The sequence below is a fragment of the Lutra lutra genome, chromosome 8 (genome assembly GCF_902655055.1).
Source record: "Lutra lutra chromosome 8, mLutLut1.2, whole genome shotgun sequence".
Lineage (NCBI taxonomy): Eukaryota > Metazoa > Chordata > Mammalia > Carnivora > Mustelidae > Lutra > Lutra lutra.
In genome coordinates, this window is record NC_062285.1 from 77,054,799 (window position 1) to 77,072,275 (window position 17,477).

General features: G+C 39.8%; 1 protein-coding gene across 6 annotated transcripts in view; it reads left to right on the forward strand.

Annotated features, from left to right (window-relative positions):
* BMAL2 (basic helix-loop-helix ARNT like 2) overlaps positions 1 to 17,477 on the forward strand; it is a 103,269-nt gene that overhangs the window by 45,772 nt on the left and 40,020 nt on the right. For 3 of the 6 annotated variants that reach the window (XM_047743293.1, XM_047743292.1, XM_047743290.1), the window contains one exon: positions 10,969 to 11,126. In XM_047743293.1, coding sequence (XP_047599249.1) covers positions 10,969 to 11,126 — 158 coding nt within the window. Of the gene's footprint in view, positions 1 to 7,598; positions 7,638 to 8,772; positions 8,850 to 10,968; positions 11,127 to 17,477 lie in introns of those variants that run through there. The other 3 variants (XM_047743291.1, XM_047743289.1, XM_047743294.1) reach the window with 2 other exon arrangements.

The following is a 17,477-nucleotide window of genomic DNA, read 5'->3' on the forward strand; positions in this document are numbered from 1 at the left end:
CTAGGTATTTTAGTCTTTTTGGTGAAATTGTAAATGGGAGTGTTCACTTAAAATCTCTTTCTACTAGTTTGTTATTAGTGTATAAAAATGCAAAAAAAAATGCAGTGAATTTCAGTATATTAATTTTGCATCCTGCAACTTTACTGAATTTACTAATTTTAATAGTTTTTTGATGGAGTCTTTGGGGTTTTCTATATGTAGAATCATGTCTGCAAATAGTGACAGTTTCACTTCTTCCTTACTGATATGATTGCCTCTTATTTCTTTTTCTAGTCTGATTGCTCTGACTAGGACTTCCAACACCATCTTGAATAAAAGTGGTGAGTGGACATCCTTGTGTTGTCCCTGATCTTAGTGGAAAATCTCTTAGTCCTTCATCACTAAGTATGATGCTGACTGTGGTTTTTTCACTTATGGCCTATATTATGTTGAGATATGTTCCCTCTAAACCCACTTTGTTGAGAATTTTCATCATGAATCGGTGTTCAATTTTGTCAAATACTTTTTTTTTTAATCTATTGGGAAAATCGTGATTTAAAAAAAAAAAGATTTATTTTAGAGAAATTGAGAGTATTAGCAGGGGGAGAGGCAAAGTGAGAGGGAGACAAGCAGAGTCCCCACCGAGCAGGGAACTCTATACAGAGCTTGATCCCAGGACCCTGAGATCATGATCTGAGCCAAAACCAAGAGTTGGATGTTTAACTGACTTAGCCACCCAGGTGCCTTGAGAAGATTATGATTTTTATTCTTCATTTTGTTGATATGGTGTATCATGTTGGTCGATTTGCAAATATTGACCCATCCTTGCATCCCCAGAATAAATCTGTTTGATCATGGTAAATGATATTTTTAATGTATTGTTGAATGTGATTTGCTAATATTTTGTTGAGGATTTTTGAATCTATGTTCATCAGAGATATTGGCTTGTAGTTGGTGTATGTGTATGTGGTGTCTTTGGTTTTGGTATCAGGGTAATGCTAGTCTCATGGAATGTATTTGGAAGCTCTCCTATTTTTTTGGAATAGATTGAGGACAATAGGTATTAACTCTTCTTTGACTATTTAGAATTCATCTGGGAATCCATCAGGTCCTGCACTTTTATTTATTATTATTATTTTTTTTCTTTTAAAGAGAGAGTGAGTGGATTCGGGGTGCAGAGAGGGAGAGAGAGAATCCTAAGAAGGCTCAATGCTCAGCTCAGTCTCACAACTGTGAGATCATGACCTGAGCTGAAATCAGGAGTCAGATGCTCAACCAACTGAGCCACACAGGTACCCTGGATATTTTTCTATTACCAATTCAATTTTATCACTAGTAATTGGTCTGTTTAGATGTTCTATTTCTTCTTGATTCAGTTTGAGAATATTGTATGTTTCTAGGAATTTATTTCCTCTAGCTTGTCTAATTTTTGTTATGTGATTTTTGTAGTATTTTCTTATAATCCTTCCATATTTCTGTACTGTTCTTAGTTTTCCTCCTTTGTTTCTAATTTTATTTATTTGCCCCCCTTTTTTTTTCCTTGATGAGTCTGGCTAAGGGTTTATCAATTTTGTTTATCTTTTCAAAGAACTAGCTCTTGGTTTTATTGTTTTTTTTTTCTTTTCTTAAATTTTCAGTCTCTACATCATTTATTTCTCCTCTGATCTTTATTATTTCCTTCCTTCTACTCATCTTGGGCTTTGTGTCTCTTTTTCTAGTTCTTTTAGGTGTATGGTTAGATTGAGCTTTTTTCTTTGTTTCCTTCCTTCCTTCCTTCCTTCCTTCCTTTCTTTCTTTCTTTTTTTTTTTTGGAGTTAGGCCTGTATTGTTATATATTTCCTTCCTTAGAATTGCTTTTGCTGGGTGCCTGGGTGGCTCAGTGGGTTAGGCCGCTGCCTTCAGCTCAGGTCATGATCTCAGGGTCCTGGGATTGAGTCCCGCATCGGGCTCTCTGCTCAGCAGGGAGCCTGCTTCCCTCTCTCTCTCTGCCTGCCTCTCTGCCTACTTGTGATCTCTGTCAAATGGATAAATAAAATCTTTAAAAAAAAAAAAAAAGAATTGCTTTTGCTATATTCCAAAGATTTTGGACTATTGTATCTTCATTTTTCTCTATGTATTTTTTAATTTTTTCTTTGATTTCTTTGTTGACCCATTGTTGTTTAGCCTCCATGTGTTTATGGGGTTTTTAGAGTTTTTTTCATGCTTGATGTCTAGTTTCATACAATTGTGGTTGGAAAAGATGCATGGTATGGATTTCAGTCTTCTTAATTTATTGAGACTTGTTTTGTGACCTAATATCTGGTGTATTCTGCAGAATGTTTCATGTGCACTTAAAAAGAATGTGTGTTCTCGGGGCGCCAGGGTGGCTCAGTGGATTAAGCCTCTGCCTTTGGCTCGGATCATGATCTCAGGGTCCTGGGATCGAGCCCCGCATCAGGCTCTCTGTTCATCGGGGAGCCTGCTTCCCCCCTCTCTTCTCTGCCTGCCTCTCTGCCTACTTGTGAGCTAGCTCGCACTCATTCTCTCTCTCTTTGTCAAATAAATAAAAATCTTTAAAAAAAAAAAGAATGTGTGTTCTGTTACTTTTAGATGGAATGTTCTATATATGTGTGTGTTAAGTCCATCTGGCCTAATGTGTTGTTCAAAGCCACTGTTTCTTTGATTTTCTGCCTGGATGAAATGCCCATTGATGTAAGTGGGGGGTGTTAAAGTCCTCTCTCATTATTGTATTACTGTCAGTTTCTCTATGTTCATTAATGTTCACTTTCTGTATTTAGGTGCTTCTATGTTGGATGCATGGATATTTGCAATTATTCTATCCTCTTTTTGGATTGATCCCTTTATCAATACATAATGGCCTTCTTTGAGTCTTGTTACAGTCTTTATTTTAAAGTCTATTTTGTCTGATACAAATATTGCTACCCTGGATGTATTTCCCCCCACTTCCATTTGCATGGAATATTTTTTCTATAGTTTTACTTTCAGTCTATATGTGTTTTTAGGTCTGAGGTGAGTCTTTTGTAGACAGCATTTGGTTTTTTTTGTATTTATTTCTGCCACCTTATATCTTTTGATTATAGCATTTAGGCCATTTAAATTTAAAGTAATTATTGATAGGTATGTACTTATTGCCATTTCTTTCTTTTTTTTTTTCTGGTTGTTTTTGTAGTTCTTCTCTTGTTCTTTTTTTTTTTTTTTTTTTTTGAGATTGATTGAGTTTCTGTAGCATTATATTTGGCTTTCTTTTTCCTTTTTTGGTGTCTATTATAGGTTTTGTGCTACCATGAGGTTCATATATCACATCCTAAGTATATGGCACTCTAAGTTGATAGTCATTTAAATTCAAACACATCCAGAAAAAAAAAACCCTTATTTCACCCTTTCCTTCATGTTTTATGTATGTGCTGTCATATTTTCTGTCTTTATTCATAATTTTCTGACATCTAATTATGACCACTTCTTTTCCACTTAAAGAAGTTCCATTAACATTTCTTGTAAGGCTAGTTCAGTGGTAAAAAAATCATTTTGGGGGGAATTTCAATTCTGAATGATACCCTTGCCAGGTAGAGTATTCCTGGTTGTAGGTTTTTTCCATCAGTACTTTGAATATATCATGCCACTTTCTTTCGACCTACAAAGTTTCTGCTGAAAACTCGGCTGATAGCCTTATAGGGTTTTTCTTGTAGGTAAATTTTTGCTTCTCTCTTGCTACCTTTAAAAGTCTCTCTTTATATATTTTTTAAGTAGGCTCTATGTCTAATGTGGGGTTTGAACTCGCAACCCTAAGATCAAGAGTAGTATGCTGTACTGACCGAGCCAGCCAGGTGCATCCAAAGTCTTGCTTTATCTTTAATCTTTGGCATTTTAATTATTTTGTGTCTTGGTTTGGACCTCCTTTGGTTCATCTTGCTTAGAACTCTGTGCTTCTTGAAACTAGGTATCTATTTCCTTCCTATGGTAGGGAAATTTTCACCCATTACTTCTTCAAATACATATTTTCCTTTCTCTCTTGCTGCTGCTTCTAGGTTCCCTGTAATGGGAACGTTTTTTCACTTACTGCTGTCTAAGAGCTCTCTTAATCAACCTTCATTTGTTTATTATTTTCTCCTTCTGTCATTCAGCTTGTATGCTTTTCATTAGCCTGTTTTTCCATATCGCTGATATATTCTGCATCCTCTAATCTACTATTGATTCTCTCTAAAGTATTTTTAATTTCAGTTACTGTATTATTCAGCTCTGATTGGTTCTTTTTTACATTTTTTATTTATTGAAAGTCTCGCTGTGAAGTTCATGCACTCTTCTCCAGCCTAGTGAGCAGCTTTATGATCATTACTTTAAATTCTTTATCAGGCATATTGTTTATCTCCATTTCATTTAGCTCCTTTCTCTGAGGTTTTGTCTTGTTCTTTCTTTTGGAGCATATTTCTGTCTCTGCATTTTGCCTGACTCCCCATGTTTGTTTCTATGAATTAAGCAGAATAACAACTTCTGAATTTGAAGGAAGGCTTGGTGCACTTGGCGACTTTCACTGGCTGGAGATGTGGCTGGCATGGGTTGGGTGTCTCAGGACTCTCCACATAGTAGGCATTGTGGCAGGATAGCTGAAGTGGGTATAAGTCAGTGTGGTCCCTGGGCCTTCCTGCAGCAGGTGCCCTGGAGGGATAGTTAAAGCTAGAGTGGGTGCATGCTGGGGTGTCAGGCTCTACACCTAGAGGGAACCTTGGCAGTGTAGCTGACGCTGACGTGGGTATTATTCAGGGTATCCTGGAGCTCTCCACACAGAGGGCACCCTGGCAGGACAGATGAAGCTGAAGTGGGTGTATGCCAGGGGATTCCAGGGCTCTCTGTGGAGTGGGCGCCCTATCCCAATTGGGTGTTGCAAAGTTCCAGGTTCTATACACTGAGGGCACTCTGGAAGGATGGCTGAGGTGAAGGGAAGCTGGGATTTCTGGGGTACTATTTGCAGGGGGTGCCCCAGTGCAGTGGCTGGAGCTAAAGCAGTGTGTAGACCAGGAGACCCTTGAGTTCTTTGTACAGAAGGTGTCCTGGTAGGATATCTGAAGTGGGTGCAAACAGGTATGTTCTAGGACTCTCTGTAGAGATAGTGCCTTGGAGGGGTGTCGGCTGGAGCTGAGGCAGGGTACATGCCTGCCAGGGAGGGGTTCTGGGGTACTCTGCACAGGGGTTGCTATATATCACATTTTGTTTATCCATTCATCTGCTGGTGGACATTTAGGTTGTTCCTATCTTTTGGCTACTGTGAATAATGCTGTTATGAATGTTGATGTACCAGTATGTGTTTGGGTCCTTGCTTTAAATTCTTTTTGGTATATAGTCAGGAGACTTTCTGGGTCATATGGTAATCCTATGTTTAGTTTTTGAGGAGGCACAAAAACTGTTTTTGACAGTGGCTGTACCCACCAGCATTACATTTACATTACACCAGCATATACGTTCCCACCAGCAATGTGTGAAGGATGCAGTTTCTCCATATTGCTGATATTTGTTATTGTCCATTTTTAAAAAGAATATAGCTACCCTACCAGGTGGGAAGTGGTACAGACTTCTATGTTCAAAGAATCATTTGGGAAACAACATGGAGGATGGGCTGAAGGGGGGAAAGCCAGGAGGCAGAGAAAATAGCTGAGAAGTTTTGCCAGGGATTGTTTTCTGAGCATTGGTCTAAGAGAGTAAGGTCCTGGACAGCAGGGGATGGAAAGGGAAGGGCATGTTATGAGAAGTTTAAAAGAGAATTCATGATTGTTGGTTAAGGAGAGCAGGCATACAGGAAGTGTCCAAATTTTCTGACTTGGTTACCTATGTGGAGGATGTTATATGCTGAGATCAAGGGATAGATGGTGAATTCAGTTTTGGACACAATGAGAACATGGTAATTCTCAGTTCTTCAACCAGGCAGTTGGATATGAGGACCTGGTACTTAGGGGTGACACCTGGTCTGGAGATAGAGATTCACACATTTCTAATGTTCAGGAAGCCATTGCAGTGATTGGCATGGATGCGGTCACTGGGGATAGTGTAGAGAGTGGGAAGATTTGGGGACTGAGGATATACTCTGGGGGGACTCAGGCCTAAACACTGTAAAAGGAGGAAGGAAATCCTACCCCAAATGTGAGAAGACATGGCTCTGAAGTAGGGTAGTATCTCAGAAACCCAAGGAAGAAGGTTTTAAAAAGAGGAAGGCATGAAAAGGAGCAAATCTGGAGAATGTTTTGATTGCATTTGCACTTACCTAGGTTTATGCTGCAAACAAGAAATGAATAGTTTGGCTAATATATGATCGTGCCTTTTCTCTGTTCTACCAGAGACCATTAAATAATAGTATGTTTGGATTTCATAAGTACAGTAGGTTTGGATTTCACCATTTCTTTTGAGTTTGTTTTTTTTTTTTTCCCTTTGTAGTTCAGTTGACACTGTCAGATTTGTGTGTGCAACACACAAATTCCACAAAGGACTCAGTGCTCACTATGATATATGTACTTACCATCTATCAGGATATAATGTTATTACAATATTCTTGACTATACTCCCTATGCTATACTTTTCATTCCTGTGATTTATTTATTTTTTAAAGATTCTATTTATTTATTTGACTGACAGAGATCACAAGTAGGCAGAGAAGCAGGCAGAGAGAGAGAGGAGGAAGCAGTCTCTCCTCCAAGCAGGGAGCCCTATGTAGGGCTCGATCCCAGGACGCTGGGATCATGACCTGAGCGGAAGGCAGAGGCTTTAACCCACCCAGCCACCCAGCCACCCCACCTGTGACTTACTTATAACTGGAATTTTGTACCTCTTAATTCCCTCCACCTATTTTGCGCATCCCCTCATCTACCTCCCCTCTGGCAATCACCAGTTTGGTCTCTGTATTTAAGAGTCTATTTTTGTTTGTTCTGATACATTTGGAAATATATTTTTTAAAATATGCATTTTTAAAAACTACTCAGCCTGCATCATTTTTTAATGTGGAACATATTCTGTCACCATCATTATATTCTGCTATAGTAGTGATCTGGTGGTAACTACACATCTTACATACACACATGTGTGTATATATACATATATAGCCCCACACGCATATAGACATTTGGCATGTTCTGCTAGGGAATATACTACTGTGACTATTAATATTATTGCCAAGTGACCAGAGTTTCCAGTTTTCAATGATATTTTTAATTAAAAAATAAATTTTAACAAAATAAATTCATTTTCATTCATTTTTAGGCTATTTTAATATCATCACTACAAAATTTTTGGTGGAGCCAATTGTCTAAAAATTATTCTATTTAATATTATTCATATGAATATTATATTTTTCAGGACTCACATGAGATAATTTTTGTTCATTGTCACAAGTTAACAGTTTTCTTTGCCCTGATGGGGAAGAGGGGCCTGTGAGCCTCAGGAGGAGAACCACCCCCACCACTTGTGTCAACAGTAATAATCATTTCCAGTCATTAGGAGCTCAGGGTAGCATTTCTAACTAAAGACTTAATAGGACTTAGGATGTAGGATGATGGTACTTAATCTCACCTTTATTCTCTTTCAAGAATGACATAAAAGCTGTTTCATGTAGTTTGACACTTTATCCTGCTTTTTTGTAGACTGGAAGATGGTGAACGAGTTAAAACGAAGTCCTTCAGGTACACTGAACCGTTGAGATTGGTAGATGGTGGGTGGAAAATGTTGCAGATACAAACCTTTAGCCAAAGTAAAAGGTGACACCAAGATAGAATTGATTCACAAATATTAGGTCTCATTCCATATGCTCTGAGAAGTGGTAAATGTCAAGTACCTATTACCTTTTCTATCTACTGGAATAACATTTGTCTTAATGTGCCTTTGAATTTTTCTTAGAGGGACTGTTTATTCTTTAAGCACTAGAGCAAAGCTGATCCATGCGGTAAAGAAATCCCAGTTACTTCTGAGGAGCATCTGATTGTTAGTCTTTGTCAATCATTTCAACATATTCTCAGCATCAACAAAAATTCTTCTATATCTGGCAACATGGCCAGATCTCAGTTTTGCTTTTTCTTCATTTATTTTGGTTTTGTATCTAATTTACAAAACACTGACAGGGATCAAAGTGGCAGTAAGAGTATGCAGAATTAAGAGCCAGACCCCTGCCACTAAATTATCAGACAACCAGCCTCTGGTAAATAGGTCTTTCCCTAATACAGTCTTCCAGAAATCTTTTAGGTGCATCTCCCGCAAAAACTAGCTATTTTGCCTTCTTCTGGGTTTCCTAGCTCCTGCCATCGTCATTCATTGTTCTCCACAGGGCCTTGTTCCCACATGTTCTCACCTTTCTCTAACCCCTGCCTCAGAGACAGAAGACCCCATCTGCTGTACATTCCTGGAAACAGGCATCTCTGCCCATTGTTGATGTCTGTCCTATTGGGTAATACTGGTAGAAATGAGAGGTGATAATTCTAGTAGGAGGATAACTCTAACATTCTTCTAAACATAAAATTTTAATCTAAAAATTGTTCCTGAATGGACCAAAGCATGAGTGTATAACTAAATTTTATGTGAACATACATATAATTTGAATTCTATCCAGTTCACTCAAAAGTACTTATTTTGTTCCAGGAGTAGCGTGACCCAAGGGTGAATGGTTGGATGGGAAGGGGAATATTATCTCCATCAGTTTTCATTAGTGTTCTCCCCTCCCCCACTCTTTTATGTGGAAAAATTAGATTTTCTTTCATCTAATTTAAACTTCCCATAAAGACAGGTCAGAGCAAGTCTCCTCCTTCTTTCCCATCAGATTGTCCTTTTTAAACTCTTCTTATGTGGAAATTCTGGAAGCGCCACAATCTGACTGTTGTAGGAGAAACAGACAGATGTTTACAGTTAAGTGTGAAGAGTAGAGGAGCCTAACTCAAATGTAAAATGTAAATGTAAGATACACAATTTTCCCCTACATTTTACCATCCACAAAAAAGGTCTTATCAATGGCCTCTTCCTGTTAATGGGCAACGTTTTTCTTTCCTTGTGACGTATTAAATAATACTGAATTTCCAGCAGACGGTGACTTAGGTCTGGTGACATGGTAGAAGGATAGAAGACATAGAGGCAGCTGAGAGAGGAAAGGGATTCATCATGTAGTAGTCACAGACAGTTTCCCAGAAGAATAACTGAGGTGGGTTTTGAAGAAGGAAGAGGGTTTTTCCAAGAACATAGAAGGGAAGGACATTAAAGCTTAGCAAAGAGTGAGTCAGAGGAGATGTGAGGTGACTTGGCATATGTGAGGACTAGCAAGTTGTTTGGCATTGCTGTGGAGTAACACATGGAGATGTAGAGAATGCACGGAGACATGGACCTGGAAATGAGGGTGCAAACCAAGTCATGGAGAACCTTGGGATGTCATGAGGGAGTTTGGCCCTTCCTCTTAGGCAGTGGAAATATATTTTAGCAGTTTGATGCAATGGAATTAGATGACTTCATTTGTTTTAGAGTGATAATTCTGGAAGTCGGGGTTTGTGTAGACTGAAAGGGGAAGACACTGGAAGTATAGCAGGTTAAAAGGCTTTTGGGGGTAGTGCAATGAGCTGTCACCTCATGATTCAAGGTGGTGACACAGTGGATGGAGAGGAAGAGAAGACCTATATAAGAATCATTTTAAGAACTAGAACCTATAGGAGTTTGTGATTATTCGGCTCTTCAGAATGAAGAGGGAAGAAGGGTCTAGAATGAGCCTAGTGATACCAGCAACCAAGATAAATTCAGGAGTAAGTCAAGGGTAATGGAGGAAGGAGATATAAAAGGGGGTAAATTGTAAAGAACATATTCAGTATGGGCTTACCTGAGGTTTATGGCACTTGTGAATCATTTAAGTGTGTAGTTCAAGTTCTGAAGGTCAGGAATGGGGTGAAGTATGAACGAGTTAGAGATTTAATAGTAGCTTAGGAACCGCCGTAAAGCCTCTGAGAGAAGGAGCTATCTCAGGGTGAAGTTGTAAGGTGAGGAAAGAGTAGAGTCAACTGGGGAATCTTGGGGCACTGCTTTTAAGGAAAGAGGAAGAGCTGGTAAAGAGACAAGGGGACTGAGTGGAGCAGGGGAGGGTCACGGGAGCCAGCGGAAGAATAAGGAATATACGAATAAGGAATGTTAGTACCGTCAAATTCAAGGCAGAGATCAGCAAGGCCTTGGATAATATAAGGATGACCTCTGCTAGAAATAGTGTCTGTGGGGCAGGGTTGCAGAAGGTTGATTTTAATAGATGGGTGGAAAGGTGCCTGCTTGAGAAGAGAAAAGAGCGGAGATGGTGTTCATCCAGGAAGCTGGCTGAGAAGGGAAGACAGTAGCATCATAAAAACCCCTCAGAATGGGGAAAGGTGGGGTTTTTTTTCCCCAAAGAGAGAGATTTGCACACATTTGCAACCCCTTGGGAAGCTGCTATAGAAGAGAATGAAGTTAAGATGCTAAAGCAAATACCAGAGAGCGATCTGTAGTGAAAGGAAGAGCTGGGTAGCCCTCTAAGACTGAGGGAATTTCTAAAACTACTCATGTGGCCCTCAGACACATCTTAGTAGTTTTGTTTTTTTTTAAGATTTTATTTATTTATTTGACAGAGATCACAAGGCAGAGAGAGAGAGGAAGGGAAGCAGGCTCCCTACTGAGCAGAGAGCCCGATGTGGGGCTCAATCCCAGGACCCTGGGATCATGACCTGAGCCGAAGGCAGCGGCTTTAACCCACTGAGCCACCCAGGCACCCCACATCTTAGTTCTTAAAGGTTTCTGGAAATAAGATAGAATAAGAGCAAGGAACAGGGGTAGTTGGTGGGATGAGAGATGAGTGCCATTTTGGTCTTCAGCAGCTCCCTCTTCTTCCCTGAACCAGGAGTGCAGGGCCAGAGTTGGGAGCAAGGAGGGTGTGCTGGCTGGCCTCCTCAGGCTCCAGCCAGCGCCTCCGTGGTAACCATGGGTCTGCTCGTTGTTAAAAATAAAGGAGGTTCTTTTCCTTCTTAGAGAAGCTCATAGCCAAACCGAAAAGCGGAGGAGAGATAAAATGAATAATCTGATTGAAGAACTGTCAGCAATGATCCCTCAGTGCAATCCCATGGCACGGAAACTGGACAAGCTCACAGTGTTAAGAATGGCTGTCCAACACTTGAAATCTTTAAAAGGTGAGTTTGGAAATGGCTTCTGCACTTGGATTTTTTGTTGTTGTTTTTAAAGATTTTTTTTAAGATTTTATGAAATCATAAAATGTTAAAGATTTTATAAAAATGTATTTATTTGAGAGATAGTGACATGGTGATAGTGAGCAGGAGGAGGGAGGAGAGGGAGAAGCAGGCTCCCCACTGAGCAGGGAGCCTAATCCCAGGACCTTGGGATCATGACCTGAGCCGAAGGCAAACACTGAACTGACTGAGCCACACAGGTGCCCCTGCACTTGGATTTGTGAAGTCCACCCTGTAATTGAGATCCCGGATTCGTTTTTGTGGTTGTTGGCTCCTGAAACTCTATACAGGTGTGTCTTCCACTTTATAGGCATCAGTTTGCTTACGGGCATCAATTCTGATGCCTGCTCATATTCTTTATGTGGAGAGAATACTAATCTGGGTATTGAAAATCTTGGTTTCACTAAAAGCTTTATTTTAAATGCATACCGTGGGTCTTTCCATTTGTGTCATCTTCAATGTCTTTCATTGTCTAAGACATCTTCAACGTCTTAAGAGTTTTCAGAGTACAATCCTTCCACAGCCTTGGTAAAATTTATTCCTAGGTTCTTTATTCTTTTTGATGCAATGGTAAATAGAATTGTTCTCTTAATTTCTCTTCCTGCTACTTTGTTAATAATGTGTAGAAATGCAATGGATTTCTGTATGTTGATTTTGTATTCTGTAACTTTACTGAATTCATTTATTATAGTTTTTTGGTGGAGTCTTTAGGATTTACTGTATGTAGTATCTTGTCATCTGCATATAGTGACAGTTCTACTCCTTCCTTACCAATCTGGATGTCTCATTTCTTTTTCTTATCTGATTCCTATGGCTAGGACTTCTAGTACTATGTTGAATAAAAGTAGTGAGAGTGGACACCCTTGTCTTGTTCCTGATCTTAGAGGAAAACCTTTCAGCTTTTCACCACTAAGGATGAAGTTAAGCTCTGGGTTTGTCACTTATAGCATTTATACTATTTTGTTCCCTCTGTACCCACTTTGTTGAGTTTTTCTGAATGTCGAATTTGTCAAATGCTTTTCCTGCATCTGTTGAGGTGATCATATAATTTTTATCTTTCATTTTATAATGTGTGTTGTGTCGATTGATTTGCAGATACTGAACCATTCTTGCATCTCTGGAACAAATCCCACTTGATCATGGAGAATGATCCTTTTAATGTATTGTTAAATTTGGTATGGAAATATTTTGTTGAGGATTTTTGTGTTCATCAGGGATTTTGGTCTGTAATTTTATTTTGTAGTGTCTGTTTTTGCTTTCGGAGTAATGCTGGCATCATAGAATGAATTTGGCAGTTTTCCTTTCTCTTCTATATTTTGGAATGATTTGAGAAGGGGAGATATTAACTCTTCTTTAAATGTTTGGTAAATTTCACCTGTGAAGCCTTCTGGCCCTAGACTTTTGGTTATTGAGAGTTCTTTGATTACTGGTGCAACTTCATTGCTGGTAACCAGGTTGTTCAGATTCTTTCTTTGTGATTTAGTTTTGGGAGATTGTAGATTTCTAAAAATTTACCCATTTCTTCTAGTTTGTATAATTTTCTTGCATAATTTTTGTAGTAGTCTTTTTTTAATTCTTTGCATTTTCATAGTGTCAGTTGTAACTTCTCTTGCATTTCTGATTTTGATCCTTTGTCTTGAATCTGGCTAAAGTTTTAACAGTTTTATGTCTCAATTTCATTTATTTCCACTCTGATCTTTGTTGTTTTCTTCCTTTTACTGACTGGATTTTGTTTGTTCTTTTTCTAGCTCCTTTTAGGTATAAAGTTAGGTTGTTTGAGATTTTTCTTCTTTCTTGAGGTGAGTCTATATTACTGTAAATTTCCCTCTCAGAATTGCTTTTGCTGCATCCAAGAGATTTTGAGCCATTGTCTCTAATTTCCTTTGTCTTCATGTATTTTTTCCTTTCTTCTACGACTTCTTTGCTGATCCATTGGTTGTTTAGTAGCATCATTTTTTTTTGTTTGTTTGTTTTTTTTTGGCCTCCACACATTTGGGGTTTGGGGTTTTTTGGGGGGGGAATTGATTTCATTTCACTGTTGTAGTCAGAAAAGATGTTTGATTTCAGTTGTCTTTCTTTTAAATTTCTGTCTTCTTGTGATCTGTTCTGGGTAATGTTTCATGTGCACTTAAATGTATATTCTCTTGTTTTTGGATGGGATGTTTTGTGTATGTAGATCTGTTAAGCCCATCTTTTGTAATCGGTCATTCGAAGCCACTGTTTCCTTCTTTTCTTCTAGGCAATCTATCCATTGACCTAATAGGGTGTTAATGTCCCCTACTATTATCGTATCACTGTTAACTTCTCCCTTGATGTCTGTTAATGCTTGCCTTACATATTTAGGTACTCCTGTGTTTGATGCATATTTACAATTGTGATCTCCTCTTTTGAATAAATCCCTTTACTATTATTATGCAATGGCCTTCTTTGTCTCTTGTTACAGTGTTTTGGAGTCTATTTTGTTGATATAATTGTTGCTACCCCATCTTTGGTTTTGCTTTCATTTGCATGGAATATCTTTTTACAGTCCTTCATTTTCAGCCTATGTCTTTAGTGCTGAAGTGAGTCTCTTGGGGGCAGCATATGGTTGGGTCTCGTTTTGTTATCCATTGTTATCCAAAAATCACCCTGTGATTTTTGATTAAATGTGATGCTCCAAAATAATTATTGATAGGGGCATATGGTCATTTTAAAAGTCATTTCCTGGTTATTTTTGTAGTTCTTCTCCAGTCCCTCCTTCTTTTGATCCCTTCCCTTGTGATTTGAGGACTTTCTTTAGTGTTATGCATGGATTTCTTTCTCTTTTTTTTTTTTCTGTATGTATTATAGGCTTTTGGTTGTACTAACCATGAATTTCATATATAACATCCTAAGTATGTAGCAACGTATACCAAGTTGATGGTCTCTTAACTTTGACCACATTCTAAAAGCACTACATTTGTAGTCCCCCTTTCCCCATTTTATACACATGTGGTCACATTTTATAGCTTCTTACTTTGTGTGTTCCTTGACTAATTTTTGCAGATACCATTTTACTACTTTTGTCTTTTAATGGTCATACTAGCTTTATACCACCTTTACTCAGTTTTTACCACTGAAATATTTTTCTTGCATAATTTTCTTGTCTTGGCCTTTTCTTCTCTGCTTAAGAAGTCCCTTTCACAAAAAATAGATACTTTAAATCACCTTCCTTAGATTTCCACATGCAGAATGGTGGCTGCCGTACTCCAGCTGGCTGACTATGTGCAAATCTGGAGGGCAGGCAGTTAGGAAAAGAAAGCACAGCCTCGATCCCTCTGATGCCAAGCAGAACAGCGCAAGTGTGAGGATACTGCTTGGCAGGATCCTTTCAGGAGTGTGACAGGAGGTCTCATTTTCATAACCATCCATTGTGAAACAGGATTCCCTTTTACCCACAACTGGATCTTGCATAAGTTGTATGCAATATTTCCCTTAAATCTTTTAGCAGTGAACATTTGCAGGCCCCACTGAGGTCATTTGATTGCAACTCTAAAATTACCCAACCATTTTCACATTCGCAATGCCTGGAGGGAGTAGAACCTAAGGGGAAAAGTCATGAATCCATCAACTAATTCAACAAACAGGCACTGAGCATCATGTTCCCATCTGTGCTGGGAACTTGAAAAGAAAGAAACAAGATCTCTGAGCTCTTGGGGTTCATGGCAGGCGAAGGAGACAGACCCAGGCAGAGATCATTAAAATCCAGGGTGATAAATGCTACAGTGGAAGTAGGAGTGGGAGGAGCAACAAGAGAAGCTCAGTAGGGAGGACAGACTGTCTAAATCCAGAGCAGATTCCTTACACCAGAGCACAAGTTTTTGCCAGTGGCCTTTCTGAGGTGCTCAAGGGCTCATCGCACACCCTGAGCAGACCCTTTAGTCAGTGCTGCCCATGAGTAAGAGGACTTCAGGCAACTGGGTCTGCCTGCCTTCCAGTGCCCTTACTGGAGTAGACCACCCAACTTGCTCCACAGAAACACGGACCCCACATCATCAGAGCCTGCGGAGCATGTTGTTTTAGTCCCTACATAATTACTTTAAAGACAAATGGATTGTGAAGTGAATTTTTGCACTACATGCTTTAAATAGTGCTTCTCAAATTATCTGGGTGAGGGACAAGTGTTACCCACCCCCACCCATTACAAAGTACAGCTAAATCCTGGAAAAATGATCATGGGCTGGGGTGCCACAACAATGTCACATTTCCATAAAAGTGTCTAAAATTGCTTTCTTTAAAAAGGATTTTTTTATTTGACACACAGAGTGAGAGCAGACATGTGCACAAGCAGGGGGAGCGGGAGAAGAAGAAGCAGGCTTCCCGCTGAGCAGGAAGCCTGATATGGGGCTCGATCCCAGGACCCTAGGATCATGACCTGAGGTGAAGGCAGAGGCTTAACGGACTGAGCCAAATAGGTGCCCCTAAAAATGCTTGTTTTTCATTTCCGTACTCACCTGCCATAGTTTGCTGATGACACCAGTCAGCAGACCACACTTGGAGTAGCCCTTCTTCTCAGCAGGTGCCTTCAGAGAAACTGTGGGCATTCTGTGTGTGCAGTCATAGTACTGGTACTTGGGGGGTGGGTGCAGTGGTCCATGCATGGAGGTCCCAGAGGCAAACCTCCTGGGTTCAAAGCCTGGCTCCCTTACTTAATGGCTGTGTGACTTACCCAAGTCACTTCACATTCTAATCCTCCACTTCTATAGCTGTAAGGGGAAAAGCATTTACTAATAGGGTCATTGTTAATAGTAAAGACTAACACCTATCAAGGGCAAGCACAGTGTGTACTCTGGGTGGAGGTGGGAGGGGGGAGGAGAAATAGTTACTGTGATTTTGATCACTTTAACCTAATGAGCACTGTGATAAAGGTAAGTGATCTTGTTTCCTTGTTTGTTATCTTTCGATGTGCCCTAGTGGCTCAGTGGGTTAAGCATCTGCCTTCAGCTCAGGTCATGATACCAGAGTCCTGGGATTAAGTCCCACAGTGGGCTCCCCACTCAGCAGGGATCCCTGCTTTTCCCTCTCCCTCTGCCCCTCCCCCGCTCTCTCAAATAAATAAAATCTTTAAAAAAAAGTTGTTATCCCTCACTGGCACAGGTCCAGAATATCACAGCATGTGTTTTAGTAATACCTCAGCCTAGCTTCAGCTCTGCCCTTACCCCCATCATTTCTCCTTAGCATGTCCTCCGCTCATTGTCCCAGCTCCCAGTTCTGGCTGATTGACACCGACAGGGTTTCCCTAACATACTTCTTCCAACCTTCAGGCCAGACAAGAAGATAACACTGCTTTGCTCAGGTTGATTTATGGCCTACTCTGGCCTGGAACTCAGTCTGTATCTTTCTGCTCTTTCTCAACTCCCTCCCATCAGGTTGCTGTGTACTCATTTATAATCATAAGAAATCATTTGAGGGAATTCTTGGAGCCTTACCTAGAAGGTAGATTGTGGAAGAGATTTTCATTTGCTTTTGCCAGGCTCATATGGGTGCTACCAGTCTGAAAAAAACTTTATCAAGTAAGACCATGAGGTGTTTTTGATTTTCTGGGTACCCCCTCACCACCATCCCACCCCCACCCAACCGCCTGCCAGCACTTAGGTATTTTGTGAGTTTGAGCTGCAAATCTTTCCTAGGGCCACTGTGTGGTTAAAATGTCCCAGGGTGGGGAAAACAACAAAAACTTCTCAGGGTATTAACCCATCTTTCTCTTGCAAAAGCAACTTTTCTTGCGGTCCTCAGAAAGAGGGGCTTGGGGTTAGGAAAGTTGACGAGTATAACAGAGGGAAAACTGATTTACCTGTGAATTACTCTTGCCTGGATGTTATCTGGGGACAGGGCACCTTGGCTTGGTGGACTGTCCCTTGCGCCCCCTTGTGGCCACGCACGCATAATGTGATTTTGCTGCTCCCCTTGTTTCTCTGATTGAAACTTTTACATAGGTCCTGACCTGCTGGTTCCTCCTTTTGTCAGCTGTTCAGTTAGAGACTTTTATTTTGATACAATAAACTCTGTGCTAAGGGCTTAAAATGAATTATTTCATTTATATTTTATACATTTTTATATATTATCAGAAGTCTCCATATGATTTTTAAAGTGCCATCTGGAAAATCTTTTGAATCCAGAGCAGTGATTTAAAGTTCCACAATCTTCCTATTTAGGGTAATTCACATAATCCATTTTTTTGGTTTGGTTTTGTTTTTTCAAGTAGTCTCCATGCCCAGCATGGAGCCCAACCCAGGGCTTGAACTCACGACCTTGAGATCAAGACCTGAGCAGGTA